The 18,762-nt window shown below is 37.9% G+C and overlaps 1 protein-coding gene across 2 annotated transcripts in view; it reads left to right on the forward strand.

Moving 5' to 3' along the window:
- Positions 1-16,878, forward strand: part of ARFGEF1 (ARF guanine nucleotide exchange factor 1) — an 85,509-nt gene extending 68,631 nt beyond the window's left edge. For both annotated transcript variants that reach the window (XM_086885765.1, XM_086885769.1), the window contains 16 exons: positions 65-105; positions 191-360; positions 988-1,139; positions 1,298-1,470; positions 2,425-2,585; positions 3,243-3,373; positions 4,220-4,349; positions 5,303-5,438; positions 5,527-5,665; positions 9,859-9,928; positions 11,518-11,647; positions 12,417-12,556; positions 12,933-13,101; positions 13,592-13,730; positions 14,586-14,703; positions 15,432-16,878. In XM_086885765.1, the coding sequence (XP_086741891.1) occupies positions 65-105; positions 191-360; positions 988-1,139; positions 1,298-1,470; positions 2,425-2,585; positions 3,243-3,373; positions 4,220-4,349; positions 5,303-5,438; positions 5,527-5,665; positions 9,859-9,928; positions 11,518-11,647; positions 12,417-12,556; positions 12,933-13,101; positions 13,592-13,730; positions 14,586-14,703; positions 15,432-15,596 (2,164 nt within the window). In that variant the 3' untranslated portion in view covers positions 15,597-16,878. The remainder of the gene's footprint in view (positions 1-64; positions 106-190; positions 361-987; positions 1,140-1,297; positions 1,471-2,424; positions 2,586-3,242; positions 3,374-4,219; positions 4,350-5,302; positions 5,439-5,526; positions 5,666-9,858; positions 9,929-11,517; positions 11,648-12,416; positions 12,557-12,932; positions 13,102-13,591; positions 13,731-14,585; positions 14,704-15,431) is intronic.
- The last annotated feature ends 1,884 nt before the right edge of the window (positions 16,879-18,762 follow it).

Genomic DNA, 18,762 nt, shown 5'->3' on the forward strand with positions numbered 1-18,762 from the left:
TGATCAGATTTAACACATGCTTTTCTTAAGAAATTTTAACCATGTCTTCAACTGCAATTTACAGAATATTTACGGGATCTACAAGGTTGGATGGAAATGCTATTGGTAGGTTTCATCTCTTCCCTACCCCTCCCCACTGTAAACTAAACACTGAAAAAATATTGCATTAAAATCTGTGGTCATTTAACAGTGGATTTCGTTCGCTGGCTTTGTGCTGTGTCCATGGATGAGCTGCTGTCTGCTACCCACCCTCGAATGTTTAGTCTGCAGAAGATAGTAGAGATTTCTTATTACAACATGGGCCGGATAAGGCTACAGTGGTCTAGGATCTGGGAAGTTATTGGAGATCATTTTAATAAGGTATCCTTGTTAATGCTTATAGTGCATAGTCCTTCAGTTATTGATACAGATTATTTTATTTTGAGATTTATTGGAAAATAAATATATCATGTGCTTATATGAATCAAAATGGTTTTTCTGTCCTTCTCTGTAAACTTAAACCAACAAAATTGTAAAGCTGGAAAGACCTGCAAGAAGGCAGAAGTACACAGTATAACAAATATAAAAACAGAAGTATACATTAAATTATTTATCATGACCTGTGTCCAGAACTGGCTGCTGTTAGTTTTGTATTGCAATTTTTGGGGCTGTTTCATGATGCTTGGTTTAAGAGTTTGTTTTCGAGTCTAAATTGACTGTTTATCAAATGAATGTTTGACATGCACTTTTAATACAGATTTTGAAGACAGACAGCTTGCTTGTTTTTAGAGGGTTTTAAATGCCAGGTTATTTAATGTAGAAAATAGCTGGAATTAGTTAGGGATTATTGAATTGTATAAACAGTGTGGTTTCTGGAATTGACTACTGTTTATTTCATTAATTTTCCTGTACTGCTTAGTTCTCTGCTATCAACTGTAAAGGCAGCTTGTGCTGAATCCATAAGATTCTGATGCAAGCTTACTCTGCATTTCTATTCTACATTCTCAGGTTGGCTGCAATCCCAATGAAGATGTAGCTATTTTTGCAGTAGACTCATTAAGGCAATTGTCAATGAAGTTCTTGGAAAAAGGAGAACTTGCTAATTTCCGATTCCAGAAGGATTTCCTAAGACCATTTGAACATATCATGAAGAGAAACAGGTAATAACATACAATTAACTGAATTGCTTGGCATCACAAACATCAACTTTTGTAATTAATGTTTCAAATTGCTTTTGTAAAATCAGTTGTTAGAGATTTATACTATTCTAATTGATTATGTAATTGATTTTTAAAAATTGTTTATTATCCTAATATAGGTCTCCTACTATTCGAGACATGGTTGTACGGTGCATTGCACAGATGGTGAATTCCCAGGCTGCTAACATTCGTTCTGGCTGGAAAAACATTTTTTCAGTGTTTCATCTGGCAGCTTCAGATCAGGATGAAAGTATAGTGGAACTGGCATTCCAGACTACAGGACACATTGTCAGTGAGTATAAACCATATTCACATGTCATGGAAGTGAGTGTCACTCCAGAGCCCAAGAGGCTTTGCCTCTGGACTCACAGCCTGCATAATAGAGCCTGCTTCATGTCTTGGAACCAATGATTTACACGTCCCAATCAGTCCTCTGGGAAAATACTTATAAAAATCACTCAGTAGATTAGAGTCACTGGTTTTCTTTATGCCTTTTAAAAAAAACTTACCTGTTTGTAGTGTTCTGTAGTAAAACAACTCGGGCATTAGATAATTCTATTTAATGTGTACATTTTTATTTAAGTGTTTATTTAATTATTTCTGGCATTTTCCGTAGGAAAAAAAAAAAGTACATATTTTACTAATATGTTGTTTGCTTGTCATTTTCTGTGTTTCTGAATTGTGCTTGTGTAAGGCCTGTTTAGGAGACAGTGCAGAACTAGGGGGGTACTATGATATTTTTTTTTGTCTCTCTCTATTCTAATCTCGATCCCAGGCTTTACGGGATCTCTTTATTCTGTCTGAACCTCTGCAAGTTTATGAAACTGTTTTATCATTGATTAAGCACTTTTTTTTTCAAAAGCAGCTATTTAAAAACAAGGCAAAATGTAGCTGGGGAGGAGGTCCATTAGTAGGTGGAACTCCATGCTTCATGCATCCCTCTTAAGCTCTGGTGACACAGACTAGTGTTAAATAGTAAGCCTGTTAGTCTGGTCTTGCTTAACTGTTACATTTCCCTGCTTTAGTCTAGATTAATTTACTTTAAACACTCACTGTCAAAGTGAAATGCCCTCTGGATGTTTTTTTGTTTTCTTTATTTTTCTTTAGTTTTTCTTACTACTCAGGCATTTGACAGCACCAATCAATGAACCAGTCTCTGATGACTTCTGTTACAGACAGTTCATATAAGAATTAATAGATTTTAAAGCATGACACGTTTTTTCTCGTATTCACACTTTTCTTTCAGCAATCGTGTTTGAAAAACACTTCCCAGCAACCATAGATTCTTTCCAGGATGCAGTGAAGTGCTTGTCTGAATTTGCCTGCAATGCAGCATTTCCAGATACCAGTATGGAAGCGATCCGCCTCATTCGCCACTGTGCAAAATATGTGTCTGACAGGCCTCAGGTATAGTCTATGTTAACTAAATTATAAGTGCTTTTATAAAGAAAAAAAGTAGTTATGCTAAACTTACTGCTTTCCCTTCAAGTTTCATGGATTTCATGGAAAATACCTTTCTCATTAGAAATGTACTTTATTCAGAAACAATTGGAGTATAAAATTATGCAGGCTTGGAAAGTAAGGGTGATTTTTCTATTCTTCTTCTATTCCCTTTTGCCCATCCCTACCAACCACCCAGTTTCAGCTGGTGACTAGCATTCCTGAGAGCTGTTGGAAATCAGCATATCTCAGAATCTGCTCTCCACTGAGAAATGTAAAGAAATGGATAATGGCATAACCAAAAATGCTTGATACCCTCAAAATGTTATGGTTGGATCCTCACTTTCAGAGCTGTCTCTGTAAAAATAAGAGCAATGGACTCACACTAAGCTGCAAGCAAAAACTGATGCTTAAATGTGTAATCCTGTTTATTTTTTTAGGTTTATTCTTCATAAGCATTAGTTTGAAAAACACTTTCTCAGTGTTACTGTTTCGATTGCCAATTCATCTGAGGTGTCAGGGTGTAATACTCTTGCAGGAGAGATTGTTATTTACAGTCCAGCTGTGTTTTGTTTTGAAGAATCTAACTTCTATGGCTGTATAACTCTGTGTTTCCTTCTAAAGGCATTCAAGGAGTACACAAGTGACGATATGAATGTAGCTCCTGAAGACAGAGTGTGGGTGCGAGGATGGTTCCCAATTCTCTTTGAGTTGTCCTGTATCATCAATAGATGCAAATTAGATGTAAGAACCAGGTAACAATCAGTATTTGTAATTCAAATTTTAAGAGGCCTGCTTTATACTTTTTAAATAAAAACAACTCTTGGTAAATGTAATCCCTGTAAAATTACTTAAGTATTTAATTTGGGTGATAGCACTGTGGAAACAATAAATGCCTTTTAAATAGACATTGGAATACAGAAATTAAGTCTGTGTTCTGTACTTTGGAAATTTTGATTTTCTATTATAATAAACAACAAAGTTATATGATTGTGATTGCATTCTGTGTCTTGCTTATCCTACTTACCTTGGGGATTTTAAAACTGGTTTTATACCATGATTCATTAAGTGGTTGAGGATTGCAGAAATGGTTACAAGAAGCCAAGCTGTACTCTGATCTCATGTAAAACTTGCTTATTTTCCTGGAAAATTATTTTCCCTTGTAAAGTATATTCAGTTGCAGTTCTGATGTGAAATATGAGGGATTGTACACAAATAACTTTAAATTTACACATTGGCATGGGATCTGTGCATGTGGCCTCCCTTTGTAGCTGGTGAAGGTTAATACTTGTTTCTAGACTTTTGTACTTTTTAACAGAAATATTTGTTTATTAATTTTTGTGGCCCTTGGTAAAGGAGTTGGTTTACTTTATTAATTTTAAATTACCACAACTCTCAACTTTCTCTTTTTTGGCTATTGCATGGGACTAAAAAGTGGGTTTTTTTTACAAGCTGAGTTTCTACTTATATTTTGTGTAGTCATGTATGTAAAATGTTCTCAACAGTATCTGAGTTTGTTATTGCTGCTGTAGTTGTACTTAGTTGATCTCATTCATATCTTTCTGTAACTCTTGGTATAAATTGTTCTTTCCTCATTTCAGGGGCTTAACAGTAATGTTTGAAATAATGAAGACATATGGCCATACTTATGAGAAACACTGGTGGCAAGATCTGTTTCGGATTGTCTTCAGGATATTTGACAACATGAAACTGCCAGAACAGCAGACTGAGGTGATAAAAGTGGAGGAAGATAATTTACATGAGAACTACATTTACAGTAGAAAACCTGTAATATAGCTTTGTCAAGTAATGTAGGGTAAACCTCAAAACTTGGATGGTGGACCAGTGGTTCTAGTAGCCTTGTTTTGTTTTAATGGCATTCTGTTGGCAGGTGCTATTACTTTTTTCATTTTTTAAAGCTATGTGTATCAAAGGCCTGGTAGTTTACACTAGGAACAACAGAAGAATAGCATAAAATGCAGTGTATTTAGGGTTTGTAACTGTAGGTGTTACATGTGATGTTAGGAATCTGAGACACACAACATGCTCACTTGAGTGAGGCTTATAATCAGCAGTGAAGTTACAGTTAGAAGAAATGAGTTTTGTTAGTTCAAAAATTTTTGATGACAAGGTGAAAAAATACCTCTCAGCCAAACAGAAACCAAAAAACCCCATAACCAACCCACAAACAAAAACCACCCAAAACAGCACTATGCTGTCATTGCACACTTTTGACCAGCCATCTGGTTTTTGGTCTGCCAAACTAGAACCAGGTACTGTTCTGAAAAACAATTGAAATGGGCTTTAAAATGTGTAAATTATTAGTATTAGAAGATAGATCAAAATTGTCAATTGTTTGGGAGGCTTTGTCTGACACTTTGTAGTAGGACATGTCTCACTTTGTAATTTTTTTCCCTGGAAAATGGTAAACACAGCTTTAGCTTGGTGTTAAATCAGTGAGCTAGAATTGGACACTAAGACGCTTGTTTGTATGTTCCTGTAGTTCTTTTTAAACCTGCTAGCTAGCAAAGCAGGATTTGAGGCTCCAGATCTTGAGGTTTTAAGATACAGAAATTAATTTTATGTCACTGTAAAGCAAATTGAGTAAATATGAATGTTCATCTATATATGTATCCAGAAGTTTCACATTAAGGTTGTAATTCTGCTTTTTTTTTGACTCATAGAAAGCTGAATGGATGACAACTACTTGTAACCATGCACTTTATGCAATATGTGATGTATTTACACAGTATTTAGAAGTACTTAGTGATGTTCTTTTGGATGATATATTTGCACAGCTGTACTGGTGTGTGCAGCAAGGTAAGAACTGTACAAATGATGTTAAAACAATGTCAACATTTTACTGTGTTAAGCGTGAATAAACAAATACACTCTTTGTCTCTTACAGACAATGAACAACTGGCACGATCTGGTACAAACTGTTTGGAGAATGTTGTCATCCTTAATGGTGAAAAGTTTACCCTAGAAATCTGGGATAAAACTTGCACTTGCATGCTGGATATTTTCAAAACTACAATCCCTCATGCGTAAGACAACTATTAATATTTATACTTTGTAAAAGAGATTTATACCTAGATTTATCCATTTCAGACTCTTAGATATCTCATAGGTGGGGTGAATAAAAAGCTGGTAAGTGTGGACTAAGGAGAAACAGACTTACTTGTAACATGATAATAAATTAGGTGTAGGTATTCTTCTGCATTGTTAATGATAAAGTGTTAAAAACTAAAATACTTTATAGGAGATAAGCAAAAAAAAAATCCCCAACAGCCCCCCGAATGTAACATGAATCAGTGTTAAAGTTTTGGATTTCTGGAGAAGTACTATCTGATTTTTTTTTTGTTATTTTCTTTTTTGTAATAGAAGATGCAGGCTTTGCTGTTTCTAATTACATCTGGAGCTTTTTCCATGAAATACTGCAACAGTCTTACAGATTTAAGTCTCTGTGGTTTATGGTTAATTTCCATCATATATTTATATGAATCTTAATATTTTTGTGAAAATTACCTTGGATGTGCGGTAACCCTTTCCATTCATATAACAACTCTGTGTGAGGTTTCTTGGAGTAAGGCTGTACCATTCCAAGTGCTGTATTTCATCCAGTTCATGTTGTTTGCTTCTGGGACCTACTTTAGGCCTGTAGAAAACTGAAACAAAATGAACCTTCTTCAAGTCAGTCTTTGCTTAATTTTAGAGTTGTATATCAGATAGCACTGTAAGAAAGCTTCATTCATCCATTAAAGGATAAAACCTGTAACTGCCTTACCTTTCTTTTTATGTAAGTAGGTATAAATTAATGACATCAAAAATAATTATAAAATGAAGATTAAATATTTGAGAACTAGCAAGATACTTCTGCATTTTGGTAACTGCCAAAAATAAAATTGGAACCCAAATCTCTGGATGTAAAAATCCAGCTGAATTAACCCTGACTTATTATGGCCTGTATTTGGAAAGTAGCAGAACATTTGCTTTGGTGTCAGCATATGATCAAAACTTAAATTTCAGTGTATTCTTATAGTTGAATATTAGAAACCTTTCTAGAGCAGCATTTTGGATATCTTAATATTTAGATATACTCAAAATATTCCTGTTGCCTTTAGTTATATCTAACTTGAAATATGTGCATTATTCGTTTTGATGTTGAGGCCCTTCTGCTTCTCAAATGGGTTCTTTTTCTTTGGAGAGTATCCAACTCCTTCCTTTAAGAAGTTTCTCTTCACTTCTCTTACAATCTTTCTATGCCACCTTTTGAGAACTTCATTATATTATCCTTTCTTAAATTTCTGTGAGGTTCCCAACTTTTGTAGTCTTACTTTGATTTTATGTGAGGGTACTCACCTTTTTCTCTTTCTGAGTTCTAGGAGGATACTTCTTTCTTTCTCTCTTTTGTTGTTGGGATCTCGGTCTTTTTCTGAGAGTCCTGGTTTGGCTGACATTTCATATTTATATTTCTTAGTCCCTCTATTAGCCTTTTTTTTTTTTTTTTTTTTTTTTTGCAATGGAGCTTTTCCTGCCCTCCCTTCCTTAGTTTTTTATTATTTTCTTTTGACATTGTATTTTTGATACGAAGCTTGTTATGGTGGCTGCCTCAGTGCTTAGAGAAGGCAAATGATCTTTTTACCTTTGTTTTTCCATGCCTGGAAGTGACACAATTATTAATATTGAAATGAAGACAGACAAATCACACAGTGGTATATATGAAAACTTTATGGGCAAGTGCTTTATTGTCTTCAAATAGTCAGAACCTACAAATCTGTGGAGTGTAGAGTATCTTCTGGCAGAAGTTCTTATTACTCTGATCAGGTAGGGTTACATTTGTTCTTTTTTAGCATTCATATGAAACATCTTCCAGGTGTTGAGCAGCTTCTCTAATTTAAGAGCTGCAACATTGGCTGCCTGAGATCTTAGTTCCAGTATCAGCCTCTGATGATTCTTGGCAAGTTACTTTTTTGCCAAGAGAGTTGATCATATTTCCTTGTTTGGAAAATCTATGGCAATATTTACTCACTGGCTACCAATTTCCGCAAGCATCAGTTACTAAAAAACCACAGACCATACAGCTGCCAAGCTTGAGGTGTTGATAGCTGAAGGTACTAATACAGCATGACACAGAATGGCTAAAGTTGGAAAGGGCTCTGGAGGTTTTGTGGTCCAACCCCTGTGCTTAGGCACGTCCGCCCAGAGAAGTTTTCCCAGGACTTTCAAATACCTCCAAGGAGGGAAGCTCCACAGCCTTTCTGGGCAACCTCTGCCTTGTGTTTGATCACTCTCACAGTGAAAAAGTGTTTCCTAATGCTCATGGGAAACCTCCTGTGTTTGTCCTCAGGTCCTGGCCTGGTGCATCACTGGAAAAAGCCTGGCTCTGCTTTGCCCCCACATTTCAGATACTTGCAGTATGTTGATAAGATGTCCTGAGCCTTTTCTTCTCCAGGCTGGACAGTTCCTGTTGTCGCAGACTCTCTCATAGGAGAGATTCTCTAGTTCTTCTTCACCTCCAAGGCTTTTTGCTGAACTTTCTCCGGTAGGTCTGTGTCTCTCAAAATGTGGAGCCCAGGACTGGCCACCATGCTGAGCAGAAGGCCAGGGTTCCCCTTCTCACCTCTCCTCACACAGCCCAGGATAACGTTTGCTTTCTCTGCAGCAGGGGCACCCTGCTCACTCATATCCAACCTGGGCAGCCCCCCAGCACATCCTGGAGCATGGGCTTGTTCCTCTCCTGGTGAAGAACTTGGTTATTCCCTCATTGAACTGCACAAGGTTACCATCAGCCCATTTCTCCAGCCTGTGGAGGTCCCTCTGGATAGCAGCATGACTCTCTGGTGTATCAGCCATTCCTCCTACTTTTGTGGTATCCAGCTTCCTGAGAGTCCTCTCTGCCTCATCAGCCAGATCATTAGGATGGACAGATTGGATGCAGCATTGATCCCTGGGGTGTACCACTGGCCTCCAACCATATTCTGTGCACCTAATCACCATCCTCTTGGCTCAGCTGTTCAGTCAGTTTTACAGTCCACCTCACTGTTTGCTCGTCTAGCTCATTAATTTTTTCTTATTTTAATAGTTTATTTAATTTTTCTTTTAGTTTATTTCTCTTCTGTTTATAGTTTTCATTAATTTAAATTTTCTGAAGCTTCATGAGAGCAAGTCTTGGCTTTCTGGTGCTGAGAAATCCACTGTGAATACCTGCTTGTCATCAAAAAATTCAAGAGAATTAGTTCCTTGCACAAATTATGATGGTCTGGCCTCTACTGGCTCATTATCCCAATACCTTGATTTATGTCCTTGCAGCTTTCAAGAATTAATTCAGTTCTCTGTTCTGCTTTGTTTGTTGCCTTATTACCTACCTCGAGATTTTATATTTTCTTATCTCTGATCTGTCTTTTTAGTTATCCAGCATTCAGTTTTCTGGGTATCAGTGGTATATTCATTTAGGATGCTTAACTTGGTGGAGAATGCTCTCCCTTAGGAAATGCAGACACAAATGTCCAATGTGTTACCTCGCACAGATTGAGAGTAAAGAGTTTGAGGTCATGACAATGACAAGTAACTTCAATCTTATTTTGCAGCAGTAGATTGGATAGAACAAGAAATGATGGGACAACTTAGGTTATTTAATCCAATTTTCCTCAATTCTTGGCAGGCACAGACAGTGTGTTACTGTAAAAATTTTCAGCGCTAAGGTTAAAATCCTCAAATACAGCAGTGTCTTATAGGAAATCAGCAGGGAAAAGATCAGAAGTATTGTCAGTGATATTTGATACCTCATAACAGCAATGAATCCTGAGTGGAAGTGGTGAATTTTGAAGTGGAAATAGAAACTTAATCCTGGAATATACCCCAGACAGCGAATGCAAAACATTTCCAAATGTTCATGTGATTTGTTCTGGTGTAGATTCATTCCTTATTCTAGGTCAAGCTTAAGGCAGTGTGGGAGAAGAGGCCCACTAATGGCACTAAAACATTGCCTGAAGACAAATCCTGTATCTGAGAAAAACTAATCCACCTCGATACAGTCCACTTGTCCATCCAAGGTAGTTGGCAGAAATGTTGACATTCAACTAACACAGTACTTACACTTTTAAACGTGTCTGAAAGAATAAAGTGCACTTAGAATTGAAATTAATGCAAAAAACCCACACCATGTTGAAGGGACTTCTTAGAGTGTTGGTTCCCATTTATATTTGAAACTTAGTAAATTTGGTTTTGTGTTTTCAAGGCTGCTGACTTGGCGACCTGTCGGTGGGGAGTTCTGCTCTGGCTCTCCCTCTGATGCAAAAGAAAAACTGGTAAGCTGCTGAAATAAAACAGTAATTAAAGACTGCAAGAACTCAGCTGTCTTGTGATGTAGAATAGGTGAAAAATAAACTTGTTTTGAATACATTTTTCAATTTTGATTTACTTTAATTTTTTTCCCAGCTCAAGTGCTGTTTAATGTTTAAAAATGGCAAGGGATTAATTGATAAAGAAGTATGTGTTTGTTAGCAGCAAAGTTGACTTCCAGAAATTGGCTGTAGGTAGTTACCTGTGTTTGTTTTGGGTAATCTCCTGTGTCTGGCAAGTTTCTCTAATACTGTATTTGGGCTTTGACTTGTTTTGTGGCTTGAGTCGTGGTTTTCTTTCATTTTGATGTACTCCCCAGAAGAGAAACTGCTGAAGAGGGAAAGATTGACAGTTGGATTGACTTTTTCTTTTTTTGCCTCCAAATTTTCTCTTGTAATAAGACCTTAAATATCTATGTAAAGTAGAAAATTCGTATAACCATCGGATATCTTAGTGCTGATTGAGTGAACTGATGTGAAGTCTGGATTTGCCTGCAAGTGACAGCCCTGTAACTGCTTTGCTACGGATGAGAATTAGTTTAGCTTTTGGACATTCTCACAAGATTGCTGTATAAAGTTCTTTATAGATTAATGAAGCACTTGATAGAAGTTGCTCAAGGATAATGATCTCAAATGAGCTTTACTAAGAGAGGCTGACTTCCTCCATTTATCTTTATGAAGTGTTAACATAATTCAGCTTAAACAGGGAGTAAATGTTTGTGAAGGCCAGTTCTCATTATAAGGGTATTGTAGCTTCATGCTATACCATGACTCATTTATAGTGGTTTCATCTAAACAGATTGGCTATATTTTTGATCCATTTATGTCAAATATAATACCATGCATAAATGGCAAATAAATGTCTTAGTCTTGAGTAAGTTGAAAGATCTTTTCCCTTTGAAATAGTTTAACATGAATGTTTTTAAAAATTGTTTTTGTCTTTAGTGTAAAAAGATACTTTGCAACTTCAGAATTAACAGAACTTCTATAATAAATGATACTAAAGGAAAAATATTTTGGATGTCTCATTTAGTAGGATAGAATCTTTGCAGGCTTTGGATATTTTAATCTCATTTTTCTTTAGGTTGCTCAAATATGATGGAGTGTTTTGCTATCTATATAGATATTATACCTATTAAAATATGTATTTTTACCTAGTAGAGATGAAAACCTTGTTTATCTACTGATATGAGAAGCTGAGGTGTTTTTTACAGGAACCTTGCAGCAAAACCTCCTACTCTTGATCTGGTAAAAGCTGTAGTAACTCTTGGGTGACTGAAATGCTTGGAGGGAACACAAAAACATATCTGAAAAATGCTACTCATTGCCTTTTCTGTATACTTAAGTATTTGTTACTTGTTAAATTTTCAATTGTTTCTAAATAGCTCATCTTTCTGGTACATCTTTCATGAATGCTCATAGCAAATATGACTAAAGTGAATGAAATTGCAGCGTTGAAACAGCAAATGTCTTGAGCTCTGAAGAGCACAGCACTATTACCAATTACTAGAAGTTTTCTGTACTAGAAGTTTTCATTTGTTTTTCTTTCTTTTCAGGATACAATCTCCCAGAAGTCAGTAGATATCCACGATTCCATCCAGCCTCGATCTTCAGATGGACGCCCATATCAACCCAGCACGGGGGCCACGGTAGCTGAAGAAACGAGTAAAGCCAGGCCAGCAGCAAGTGCGTGCTCTGCAGTGGTTTGGCATTTGATATCTGCCTGAGTAGTGTGTAGTAGATGCTTGTTACATTAGTTATAGCTCCAGCTATGACTTCAGAAACACAGTGTGAAGAAATCACATTGTTTAATTTTTTGTCTTCATGTAGTATGACAGAATTCTCTTGGACTCCTGTGGGTCTATGTTTTCAGCCTGTGTTTTAAAAACCTTAAGGGTTCAACTACAAGCTTCTAGGCTTTTTATCCAAAGCAAAATACTAAAAACAGTAGTCTCCTTACAATGCTGTGTGAGATTTCTTTTCTTAGGAGCAGAGATCTTTTGGTTCAAAATGCAGCAGAAACAGTAGCTGAAAAAGAGTTCTGTCTGTGATTTGAAGAGGGTGTATCAAAGCCTTATTTAAGATCCTTGTGCAGTTATGTGTTGTTGCTTAAAATGGGCACATGGTACATTAGTACTTGCCAAGCTGCAAACAAGCAATGCTGTGCTAAGCCTCCTGCCTGGGAACAGCCTCTGTCTCTTCCTATTGCACTGAAGGTCCAAGTCACTCATTTTGCTGACTTTTAGGTAACTTTGTGCTAGGTTGATCCAGTGTATCACAGACAACTTCAGAAAACATTCCAGTTGGTAACATAGTGATCTGTCCTGTGGTTAGTAATTCCAACAGGTGGATTCCAGGTTTACACATGTGCTTGAAGTTAAATTGTTCTTCGACTTGCCCTCAAAACTGCTCAAAAAAGTTCTTTAGTTAACAAGTAATTTTCTTTCCTTTAAAGAATTTCCAGAACAGAAGTTATTTGCTGCTCTTTTGATCAAGTGTGTTGTACAGCTGGAACTCATTCAGACGATCGACAACATTGTGTTCTTCCCAGCAACTAGCAAAAAAGAGGATGCAGAGAATCTAGCAGCAGCACAAGTAAGTGGATCTGATAGGTATCTCTTTTTTAATACCTTTTCCTTCAACGGTTTTAAGATAACATTTCTTGAACTTCTCTTCATTGCTAATTTACAATTTTTACATGGGTTTGAGGATTTCCATTGGGCTGTTGAGATCTTTTACAACCTCGGTTAAATTGCATTTGCTGTGCCAAGGCAGCACTGTGGAGATTAAAATGTATTGTTCAAAGGGATTTATGTAACTGGGATGTGGATACAACCTGGAATACAGTGTTAAGTACAAGTACAGATGTAAACAAGGTAGAATTGAGTTATCACAGGAGCTTGCTGAAGACAGACGTGAATTTTTACTTTAAATCTTTCCTTTTTTTCTCCTTTTCCTCTTTTTTCAATAGAGAGATGCAGTAGACTTTGATGTCCATGTGGATACACAGGATCAAGGGATGTATCGTTTCCTAACATCACAGCAGCTTTTCAAACTTCTTGATTGTCTGCTGGAATCTCACAGATTTGCTAAAGCATTTAATTCAAACAATGAACAAAGAACTGCTCTCTGGAAAGCAGGTGAGTCAGTCCCCTTGGAGAAATACTTTGTGACAGTGTGAATTTACCCAGAAATAGGTCAGAAGTACTTGGATGCAAATGTAAAGTTGAAGCTTTAGCTCTATAACTGTAGCATTCCTAAAGGGAGGAGATCTAATCTGTGGAGATACAAATATCTCTTGTTTCCCAAAATTCAAGGTTTCACTGAGGTACAGCTGCTAAGCTGATTCTTGGCTGTAGGTATGAGTCCCATGCTTGAAATCTGAAGGCACAAAAACAGGTTTCACAGCCACTTGGAAGCCAAAAATGGTGCCAAACACACAGTTATAGCACATATAAATAGTTTAATTCTTAGCAATGCTCCATAGTACTAAATATTATGAGAAGTTAATTACCTGAGGTGGTTCTTATGTCTGTGTGCAGTAGATGCTTAGAAGGAGAAGTGGGGAGGACAGTAAGAAAGAATGTCAGCTGAACCAAAAATCTAAATGGATGCTTGGAACTCCTGTAGGTTTCAAAGGCAAGTCAAAGCCCAACCTGCTGAAGCAGGAGACGAGCAGCCTGGCCTGTGGGCTGCGCATCCTGTTCCGCATGTACATGGACGAGAGCCGCACCAGCGCCTGGGAGGAAGTCCAGCAAAGACTGCTGAAGTAAGGTCCATGGAGCTGAACCTGTTCATGTTATTTCTGATGTTAAAGAAAGGGGGTGGGTTATTTAAAAGGATAGACCTTCTCTGCTTGCAGTAAACTTCCAGAGCTAACGTGTGTGTGGTAGGTCACAGCTAATATTAAGAGTTTTATGTTCTGTGGGGAGTGCTGTGCCTCCAGCTACTGGCACTGTCTCTCCTTTTTATTCTCATTACATGTCTTGAAGGGAGAACAAAGATTTTGTCGCTTTTTTTGAATTATTTGGGTAGGTGGGGGCTCATTATAGCTCCTCTTTAAAAAGGAAAGCACCTATCACTTAAACCCTGTTTTTTCTTTCACTAACCTCAGGTATTTTAGGGAACTGGCACTATTTGTTCTCATTTTCAGAAATGGACACTGGGCTTAAGCAGCCTTGTGAGCACAGAGAGGCCTTTGGCTATTGATCTGAATGTTTTTTGTTTATAAAGTTTTCAAGAGAGGGCTTTAAACCTCAACAGCAATACTTAAGGCCAAGACTCTAAGGTTCACAGACTAGGAAGCGGAGCTGAAAACTGCCAGGTTACATCAACATGAGAGATTCCTAAAGTCCATATAGCATTTTATCACATACCTCTCAATACAAACAGCATAATAAATAAGCTGACAAAATGTGATTACTGAAATCCTAGGACTTTGGGTTTGAGTTGAACAAAGTCACTGCTTTCTGTTGTTTACCAGGCTTAGAGCAGCTTTCATAAAACAATGCTGTTGTACACCAGGGCTCTACACTGCCAGAAGTTGCAAAGCCAAAGCTTTTCCTCTGCAGTAGAGTTCAGAAGGAAGTGTGAGTTACTATTTTTTTGTGTCTTTTGTCTCCAGTGTCTGCAGCGAAGCTCTGAGCTATTTCCTCACTCTTACATCAGAAAGTCATCGGGAAGCTTGGACTAACCTTTTACTCTTATTTTTGACTAAAGTCCTGAAGATAAGTGATGAAAGGGTAAGTAACTGTTTGGAATGATGTTTCAGATGATGTGTACAGGTAAGTCATAGGTCCAGACTGGTTTGTCACACACAGTTACAGACTTGACTTTAAAAGCTCCTGCTGCTCTTGTTCTTGTGTTGAGGGAATGTACATTCAAACTGCATTTGACAGATACACTAATAATTCAGTGTGAAGGTGCAGTGAGTGATAAAATAAAACATGTCAGAGAAGTTTAAAGATGCTGGAATCCTTTAGAAGTGTATGCTAAATTGTTTTTAACAACCCTCTCCTGCTGCGGAAGACAATTAGTGATGATGTTTTATTCAAAGAATTAACTCTTGTTTCTGCTGCCAGTGCTGCAGGCACATGTACACCTTGACCTTCTCCAAAGTAATTCTGCAGTAAATAAATCCCTGTTTAACTTCCCTCTGTTTCTAAGAAAACTCAGCTGAAATAATTAAGTGACAACAGTAAGAAAAAACTCGTAACAGAAAAATACTTCCTCTTGGAGGACAAGCATTAGTAAGGAGCTTTGTGTAGCTGGTGAGCATCTGTCAGAGTACATCACAGCTGTCATAGCCTTATTCTAGCACTGCTCATTTCAGTTGTGAAGGTATTTCTGCCCGTCACTTTGTGGGTTTCTCACCCGCACTTGGGAGAGTATGTAATTCTATATTTTGTAGTGTGCTTTCTGAGGTGTACTGATGTATAATAGAGTCATTTCTTGTTTGTTTTCTCCTCAGTTCAAGGCCCATGCCTCGTTCTACTACCCTTTGTTGTGTGAAATCATGCAGTTTGACCTTATTCCCGAGCTTCGAGCTGTTTTGCGAAGGTTTTTCCTGCGGATTGGTGTGGTGTTCCAAATATCCCAACCACCAGAACAAGAGTCTGGAATAAGCAAGCATTAGCAGATAGTGACGCTCTGTTTCCAAGTTTATATTCCTCAGCTAAATAAAAGGACCAGGTAGCTGGGCCATTCTGTCTGGATCTCCATATAAATTTCTTTCTCTGGCAACGTGTATCCAAGGGTTAACGGTACAGACACTTAAAACTTAATTAAGGCTTGCAACACTCCAGTCCCTCTCTTTCCTGGCGGATTCTCTCATCGGTTTCTCTTGCCTGGCTCGTGCTGAGCACGGAGCCAGTTTATAGCACAGTCCCCTTGTCAGCACGGGCTGCAGTGTCCTTTACTGTCCTAGACAGCAGTATAGCAACAGATCTTTATGGAGGGTGTGAAAGTAAAATGTACCCAAAGAAACATATATATGTAAAGGTTTGAGCTTCTGCGAGAAGTACAACTCAGGAGAGCTGTGTTTTGAAGGATAAAATGTTTATAGTGAAAAGAAAATGGAGATTATTGTTCATGGAAAAAACTATTTAGCAACTATGTCTGATATTCTAAGATTTTTGCACACTCAGGCTGTCTGAGACATTGGTAATCATCCTTCTGTGAAAATGTACAGAGATGCAGGTCTGTAATATAAACTCTTTAACACTATACAGTTCTTCCCAAATTATTTTATTTCTGTATTACTGATTTGTTGAAAGCCCATAACTCTTCCTTGTTCACCAAATGCACTAGAAGTTTGGGTTTCTTTTTTTGGTTGTGATTTTTTTTTTCCTTTTTTGTTATTTTTTGTTTTGTTTTGTTTCATTGTAGCCCAGAAGTTATTGTTGCCGACTTTTGTCAAGAACAGCGGTAGAAATATCACGACTGACATAACTACCTGTAATATACTTGTTTTAGGGCTTTTAAATATAACGAGCCATTGAAATGATGATCCTTCAAGGACTGGAACTTGAATCACTGCAAACAAGTCTAGGTTGTGTCTGCTGTCAGATGTTTTTTGTTTGATGTAGATTTCACTCTTATGTACAGAATTTAATGTTGGATATATTCAAGTAACAAATCTGGCATGGTTTGGGGATGGTTAAATTTATTGGAAATGTATTCATACTGTGAATTGTGCTCTGATGGTTAACAGACGAGATTGTCAAGCATTCTGTATTACAATGGATGTAGAAATTTTTTTCAGATGGACAAAATGTATATGGTACAGATATGTAAAGTTTTCTATGTAAAAAAAATTCTGTACAACTTTCTGTACAATATTTGGTTCTCATCTGGCATATTCTAATCAGGTTATAGGTCAATAAAGTTTTTGAACTCTTTCATCAGTGCAATCAAAACCAGTCTAATCCACAGCTACTTGTTTTACAGTTTGCTTTGCCTCTCATGCTTTTGTTTCAAAGGAGCAAACCCCAGACCCCGGGAGCAGAAAGCTGGGTGCCTTCTGGTTGACTGGGATGCCGCTTCTCACTGTTAGACACAAATATAGGGGGAAAATGAGGGGTAAATTTTAAAAAAAAAGGTGGGCATGTCTGGAGGAGAATAAAAATGTTACATGAACTGGTCAGAACTGTAGTGCTGCACAGATAGAAGCTCAAGTACTGCACTTTGCTCTCTGGGGATTAAAATACAAACACCAAACAGCTGATGGAGAAGGGGGCAAGGCAAGGGCTGGGATTGCAGTTTTGCTGAGCCTTGTCAGCATCTTTGATTTTATAAGTGGAATTGGAGTGTTCTCCAGTGTGTTCCCACAAAACTCCTGACTGGCACAGGAGAGCAGTGTGAAGACCAAGGTGTGTGAGGGAGCCTCCTCTCTTTTCAGGGCAATGAATCTGACACAGACATTCACAGCGGGCTTCAGAAATAAGTGTAAGCAGTTCAATGAAATAGCTATTGGAAAAGCCAGAAAAGGGAAATAAAATGCTATGACCTGTGATTCAGAGTTTGCTCACAAAGTTAACTGGGGTGGAGCAAAACCAAATAGCAATTACCAGAGTCAGATGGGGGAGAATTGAGGTCATTTGAATTAATTGTAGCCTTTTCTCTTGGGCTTTTTCTATATTTTACTTGTTCAGTTTTTTGTGCTGTGTTTAAATCTTAAAGTGCCATGCAGGGCCAGACATGAGGTCTTTCTCTGTCTGACAGTAATCAGTAATAATTTTTAGAGTGAGTGTAATGCGTCCCATCCCTATTCATACCCTCCCCATGGCTTTAGCAAACTGTTCTGAGACCATTACCAGGGTGTTCCTGACACTGCTGCCCTGAGCATGTTTAAACAGCGACTGTTCCTTGTGCCCAATTGCTTTCTAATCATCTGTGTTCAAGATAGAACAGTGAGTACAATGAATTACCTAAAAACTTGGGCAGCTGGGGTTGTGTGGCTCTTTCTGGTTTACTTTTCATTGTTTTGTTGTGTACTCCCCTTTAGTAATGACATTTTTCTTTTACAGCTTGGCCTTCTCATGCCTTATTTTAATCACCTATTTGGAAAAGGCCCAATAGCTGTTTAATATTGGTTCATTGGGAGCTGAACTTTGGTGTCATCGTAGTGACTCTCCTACCTCTCCTTAGTTCTTGCAATGCCCGAACAGCACCAGGTGTACTCTGGGCATCATGTTCCACTTGCTGTTCTCTTAACACTCATATTTATGATAATTATCAAAGATCTGGGGTCAGGGGCAGGCAGAAAATAGGTTCTGGTTTATTCATCTCAATATCCATCAGGGCTGAGACTGCAGATACATTTATTTTGCAGGTGAAGCTGTCATGATAAAAAGTTAGGGGGCAGAAGGGCCCTCCCTGCCAGAAGATGAACTTAAGAGAGGCAGAGAAAGCTGCAGATCTGGAAAGGGAAGATGGAAAGGACTCAAGAGTGTCCCAGGCAGCATCCTGAGTGCCCAAGGGAGGGTAGCTGCAGGGAAGAGTGGAATTCATGGTGCTAAAGGGCTGCTGAGCAGTGAGGTTAAAGTAGTTTCTGTGGTTTCAGGCCACAGCACAGATGAACAAAGTAATACTAAGAGGGGTTGTGTCACATCCTGGCCTTGAACTGGAGGAAAGGAATGCCAGCTTCTGATGGTCAGTGGTATTTACAAAACTTACTGCAATGACATCAGGGTGGCTTTTTAGGGGAACACTTCATGTTCCTCTCAGGGGAAAAACTCCAATTAAAATTAAGGGAATAAAAAAATAATTAAACTGTAGGCAATTGGATGAGGAAGAAGAGA

The sequence above is a fragment of the Cyanistes caeruleus genome, chromosome 1 (genome assembly GCF_971803275.1).
Source record: "Cyanistes caeruleus chromosome 1, bCyaCae1.hap1.1, whole genome shotgun sequence".
Classification (NCBI taxonomy): Eukaryota; Metazoa; Chordata; class Aves; order Passeriformes; family Paridae; genus Cyanistes; species Cyanistes caeruleus.